The 6,688-nt window shown below is 34.0% G+C and overlaps 1 protein-coding gene across 1 annotated transcript in view; it reads right to left on the bottom strand.

Moving 5' to 3' along the window:
* Window positions 1–1,387: 1,387 nt before the first annotated feature.
* Window positions 1,388–6,688, bottom strand: part of LOC106100413 (delta-sarcoglycan-like) — a 5,907-nt gene continuing 606 nt past the window's right edge. The window contains exons 2-6 of the mRNA XM_013279250.1: window positions 3,807–4,098; window positions 3,488–3,677; window positions 3,040–3,232; window positions 2,181–2,304; window positions 1,388–2,030 (exon numbers count right to left, since the gene is read on the bottom strand). Coding sequence (XP_013134704.1) covers window positions 1,842–2,030; window positions 2,181–2,304; window positions 3,040–3,232; window positions 3,488–3,677; window positions 3,807–4,052 — 942 coding nt within the window. The 5' untranslated portion in view covers window positions 4,053–4,098 and the 3' untranslated portion in view covers window positions 1,388–1,841. The remainder of the gene's footprint in view (window positions 2,031–2,180; window positions 2,305–3,039; window positions 3,233–3,487; window positions 3,678–3,806; window positions 4,099–6,688) is intronic.

Genomic DNA, 6,688 nt, shown 5'->3' with positions numbered 1-6,688 from the left:
GCATTTATTTAAACGGATGGTGTTATATGAGACAAATGAAAAAAGTGTCTGATCTATGCACGAGTATTAAATTTTGATTAGGAGCTTTGTTGAGGAACCGTGCTCGGCGGGTGACGAAGGGATGGTGTGATCTCAGCCCTCCTGATTACGCGCTCTCATTCGTGCTTTGTGTGGCTGCCTCACCGAAATTCTTTGTAATTTAACGTTTGTTATTGTTGTTGACTAAAGTATAACGCGGAGCATCTTTACGAATCTTAATTCTGACATGATTGCAAAATCTGATATTTTTAAGTTATTTATTTCCTTTATTTTTAAAAGAAAATCGCAGCTTCTGTTCTTGTCTACTACTACTAATACTAATTTACATTTTAGGTGCATAATTTTATCAAGCCTAGTATTAATATTCTACCAGGTCCACCGACACAGTACTAAAACAGTGATTTTCTCATGGGGTGAATGTGTGTCGCCTTACAGATAAAAATGCGATCATAAAAATAAAAGTTCTCATCGAAGGAAGCGAGGAAATAACGTAGAATAATATACCGGATTTGCTTTTTATTCGACTACAGGCCCTTTGTGAATGGAGTCAGAGATTTCCCGAGATAGTCCTATCAAACATTTATAGAGTACTTATAAAAGGGACACATTTTTGAACACTTATTCAAGGTATTCTCCACTTATGACCGATTTGTTCCCGAAACAAATGTTATTTTTTTACATTTGTAATGTAACCATCCCAAAGGTAATAATTTATTAAAGAAAAATAAAATATTTTCAATGTGTGCAAAGCTGTACAGAATTAATAAACTTAAATGGCAATGAACCAAAAACATGGATACAATAATGTATGGATCAGTATTACCAATTCTGACCTATAGACCAAACGCAATATGAGGACCGACAAAGTGCACTGGGTCAGTGCGGCAATAGGTCGAATGCATCAATCCTTTGAGCCTACGTCCTGTAGTACAAGGTAATCGACTAATAAAGAGAAAATACCAAATGGCCAGATTAATATAACATCAGGAAAAAATACAGCAATTCTTCTTTCAGGCTAATGAATAAATGAACATTGGATAATTTAGAAGTGAGTTTGTTCAGAATGCGGTGCGAAAAGCGCCACATAACGGACACCTGCGGCATTATCTACATAAAGTGGGAAGTCATCGAGCCCCACTCTTTTACACAGTTTGTGGTTTGTTCTTAATTACAAGTATTTAAAGGGTTTTCGTTTTATCTAATAACTTGTTTTGGGTAACATGGTTGTCATAATGGGGTTATGCAGGATATATGTAGATGCATATCTTATATTAATTAAAACCAAACACATTTAACATGTTATAATTTTTATTTCGTCTGTGCAAAATTTGAAGGACGTTAACGTGATGATATATGTATTTTTATTGTATGTATAAATATTATAATTTTATCACTATATAATTTGCTATATTAGTTTTTAACTTACTTAATAAAATCGTGTTTTCAATAATATTAATATATTGCTTCATTAAATCTTCTAATTTTTAACCTTCTCGTTGTTTATTTTGAATTGTGGTATTTTGTACAGGTCTATTGATTGATAAATGCAAAAACTGGTATCCGGTTAATTATGTCTAAGTACAAATAAAAACTATTTGAAGCTATCAAGGTTGGTGCTGCCATAACAAGTTATTTCTGGAATAATCCGCCGTTTTCTTGGTTGGGAATGTACTTAATCATTTTATGACCTTCTATCATATTTCAACTCCCAATCGAATAGTCATTTCAAGGCTGTCGAAGCCACTTGAAATATTTGTATATATATTTGTTTTATTTTATATAGTAAATATATCAGATGTTCATCATCGACATAGTTCCGTATCGTTCTCAGGTATTCCGCAAAGAGCATCAGGCGCAGCGAGGAACAACTTCCCCGATGCGCAGGCGCACAGTTGATACACTTTGTTTGCCCGGTTATATTTCTGAGTATTGGTAGTTGTGTTTGCTATTTTTAGGTTATCTATTACGATGTTTGGAGCGTCGATTCGTATCTGAAATGAAAATATCAAGAAACATTTTTAAGGTTTGCAATCAATGGAGAATAAATAATTAAATAAGAATGAATTATTCTGGCAATAACATTGGTATATTAATGGCGAGTAATGTATTTAAAAGTTTTAAGAAAGCGCTTTTCCACTTACTGCACCGACAATTGAATCTAGGTGAATGTCACTATGCGAAGTAATATCTATGCCACCAGCTCTGCTCTCCAGGTAGATGGATTGCGGTGCCCGTAAATCTAATCTTCTAGTTAGCGATTCCAACCTGCAAATAATATTGACTATTACTAACTGAACTGACTATAGACAGAACAGATGATACTGTTGGGAGTCGTATCTCTCTTATGATTCAAAGTTAGATTGTTAGCAACTATTTCATACTCGCTTAAATAATGGAATGTAGTTGGAACATAGGAGTATGAACGGGACTCGGCGTGAGCAATTTATAAAGCACAACAAACTATTAAGCGTACGGCGCCGTACTAAACAGATGGGTTGTGGAGCACGTAGTATTAACATCTGTTTTATCTCAGCCAGCGCACAAGTTCGTGCAAACGAGGTGTCACTTTTGTCAGCAGTCCCGCGAACTAATATGTTTTGTATCGGAGGTTTCATTACAGTTTATTGTTAACATTTGTACGACATGAATAGAATGTTTACTGTTTTCTATTTTCAATGACAGTTCTGTTAATCGAAATTGTTTCCGTTCTGTATCAGACCAATGTTTCATGCACTGCTGGAAATAGAAAGCTATTGTCGTTCGATGAAGGAATAATTTAAATTTTTGGTCAATAAAATTATTCTCGGTTCTAAACATAAAACAGATCAATAATAAACATAAACACTATGTTTCTTTAGTTTCATTTGTAAATTCAGAAGACAAGAAATCGTCGAGTTATTTCATATATTTTAAAAACCATTATATTTTTTTGAAATGAACTCTTTAACGTAAAGTTGCGTAGGAAAGGTTTACTTCATTCTGTTTACGGCTTAGACTTACTGCAGCTTGGAGCTCGGCGGCGCACGAACTAGCGGTGCTTGTATTGCGCTATTCACGGTGAGGCCTGCTTCACCATCGACTGCGAAAGTCTCTGCGAATACACGTACTTCGTCACGCGAAGCATGAAATACCTTCCCGCCTTTAGAGTCGTACACTTCAAATTTTTTCCCACTGTATTCTATACTATCTCTCTCTGTAAATAAAAATTTATTACATCTTAGTAATGTGTGAGCAGTGCAATTCACGAAACCGTTGACTGGGTTTTTCGGATGTATGCATGCTATGGAATTATCAATATGCAGCGACTTTATGAGAGTATTATTAGTTCAGCCCCTATAGATCCTGAGACCAGTTCCATTCTAAGGTTAACTAAAAAAAATCGAGAACAGTGACACCTGTTTCTAAAATTCAACGTGAACCTTAAATTAACGGTAACAGCTATACTAACTTATAAACATCTTTGCTAATTCAATATGATTAGGATCCGAGACGAGGACGGTAAAATTCCGGAATGAGTGCAGAGTGATAGGCTGAGCGATTGGCGATGTTATTGTTGACGCCACCAACTTGTCTACTATCCACGCTTGGCCATCTAGTTGTATCCCATCTTTTGTTATCTTTATAGGACCTATACCTTTCTGAAATTAAATTGATTAATTTTAATTAACATTCAATTTATTTGTAAAATTGGAATAATTAAAGTTATTTCTGACTTAAAATCAATATTTACTATATTTTGTTTAATACAAAGTAGATGTGTAGCTTACCATACTTAACCTTAATGCACTAATTATCCATAATGTTAGTGCTATATTTAGAAATATAATTATCATTAATATAACTAAAATGCCGTATAGTGTAGTTCTTTTCCAGCCCCTGGTTATTGCTTCTGGCAGACATTGTGATTTTGGGGGGTCATTTGTGCCGACTGAAGCTGGGGGCGGATCACCGGTAGGAGTGAAGCCCCAACCGTGTATTGCGCCAGTAGTCGCTTGTGCGTCCTCTTCGCTCATTGTGTGTAACAGCTACCTTAGCAGTGTTCTGAGATTCACTATGAACCTGCAACATAAATTTATCTACAAGTGACGTCACAGTTTAATGGAGCATTAGTGTGAGTTAGACAAACATTAGAATGTGTTGATTTATTGATGAACATGCCTCTTACTGTTGAAATTTGAGTTGTATGGTTTTAATTTATAGGTATGACGTTGCGAAATGTTTGTTATTTTGAACCATTAAAGATACTAGCAAATAATAATTTTGAGTGCTGGCAATTTTGAAATTGTTTTCAGTTGGTATTGTAATTTGAGTTTTTGAACGGATCAAGGTGGCTATTGAATGACAGATGATAGTTCTCATTGAATGGTGGAATGCGCTTTGGTTGTGCGTACGTATAAAGTCAATTGGTTAATCTCTATTAATGTTTGAAATCTGATTACATCGTGTTGTGCAGTATTTACTAGAGATTGAAAGAGTCTATTTGTGATATTACGCGATTGTTATTTCAATATCACCGACATACGCACGCCCACAATGATAAATTACCGTGTATATGATCTACCTTCGGAAATAAATTTTGCAAGCCAAGCTTCGACAGGTATGTCTTATATACATTAAAATAAACTAGAGATAGAAGGAAGCTGACTATCCAATTTGTCCTATTTATTAGAATAAACCAGATGCTAAATAAAAAAAGTAATTAGGACCAAATGTAAATTGTAATAATTAAAAAATTACATAGTGTTTGTTCCACTTTAGTAAGCTGTTTCATTTTATAACAGTATAATTGACTACATAGTATTTGATAATTTCTTAGAAAAAAAAATATTAGCGGCAAGCTTACCTATACATTTTGTTTTACAAAAAATTAACAAAGTACCCAAAGAACCGGTTAAATACATTGTAGTGTTGCTAATGAGCTGTGTACGAGTGAGTACTTAGCACGTAATGAATATGAACCAAGTTAAAAAACAAATTAAGACTTTATTTCTGATATTCTTTAATAATAAGCTTTCTTAATACATTATGCATTTAACAATGTTCCTTAACTCAAATTAACGCAAAATTATATGAAAAAACCTTATATTAAACATGTTCATAAAAGGTTTCAACATGGGCTGGCAATTTTAACTTTTTATTCCAACTTTTCTAAGTCATAAAGATATACTTGTGACGCGGTCTACTTGTAAATGTAATATTAAAAATGTTACATATGGTTTTATAATACTTTCATTGATAATAGCAATACTAAGCATTAATAAAATCGCATAAATTGTCATTCTTGTACAAGAATAGGATTCTATTATCGATTTTCTGGTATAGTGGTGTATTTTTAGAGAACATGTTATACACAGAGTTTGCACAAATTTTGAAAATAGTTTTCATTTTATTAATTGCCCGTGACTGGAGCAACGTATTGCACTTTGTTGCTATTTTCAATTCGCGCCGTTCTTGTCCTGACGTATTCGGTCCTAGATAACGGACAAATTTTTAATGGATATTCAAAATAACTTATGAATGCTATTAAAACTTTCTTTTTATTTAACCTTTTTATTCATTAATGTTTAACAATTAGATGATGCTTTAAAGTCGATAGTACAATTTATTTGAATATATCAAAAGTCAATTGGACGGCGTTGACATGACTCGGAAAGGGACAATGTTCCTCTAGACCTGTCAACGTCACAGGTCTTTTGTCTGTAGGACCCTCCACGCCGATACAATAGGCAGCCTGCTGAAGCTTTAACCGTACTAACTTTATATATTTTTAAACGCTTTCGCACTAGTTTTCATTTAAAAATGGATTTTTACAACGACTCCGAATTGTGTGCAAAATATTCTCTCTCTTCTTTTATCTGCATTAGAAAGTAATTGGAAACTAAATTGGTTGAAGTGGGTTAAGAAACTTTGAGATTATGTTTCTTATTAAAAATGAAGGGATAATTTTCTTCGTGTACCAGTTGAATATTCAAATAACCTAATAATAGATAGTCATAGTCTAAGTGTCAAAACGTATTTATGTAGATTATTTAGATGGAATAAAATAAGGTAAGACCTCAATATTAATAGGTTATAGATGATGAAGTGGGAGCATTAATGGAAGTTAGAAAGGTATGCTAGACCCGATATTGAAGCAGTGGGAAATAGTAACCTGTTTCACCAGGGAATTACCTTAGATATTTTTGAATGTATTTGTCGCTGAAGCGATGTTGGGGCGTTTGGTTGGTATATATAAAAAGGGTAATAAATATTATAAATAAAATATATTAAGAAGTTGTACACTTACAATGCAGATAATACAATCCTGGGTCCAATTACAATATAGGGTAAATACGTAGAGAAAATAGAAACAACAAGCTTTTAAAAGTTAAGATAAATTTATCTTTAAATAAACGGTAAAAATATATTGTTACTGAAAAGTTAAAAATATTATTCCAGCAAACTCGAACCCGGCGCTTTTGTTACGTATTTTAAGCTAGTGTCGCGTCGCGTTGTGTCGTGTTTTGAAGGCTCTGTTCCACAATGCAGGCGACTGCACCGGGCGAATACTCAGCCTAAGACTAGATAAATTCATAGGTGCTAGAAGCAACACTCGAAATATCTGGCATGAAACGAGGCAGACGAGGCAGCGAGGCAGGCGAGGCAAGGC

The sequence above is a fragment of the Papilio polytes genome, unplaced genomic scaffold (genome assembly GCF_000836215.1).
Source record: "Papilio polytes unplaced genomic scaffold, Ppol_1.0 DF824047.1, whole genome shotgun sequence".
NCBI lineage: Eukaryota > Metazoa > Arthropoda > Insecta > Lepidoptera > Papilionidae > Papilio > Papilio polytes.
The sequence above is the reverse complement of the archived record's forward strand: the minus strand, read 5'-3'. Positions and strand labels throughout refer to the sequence as shown.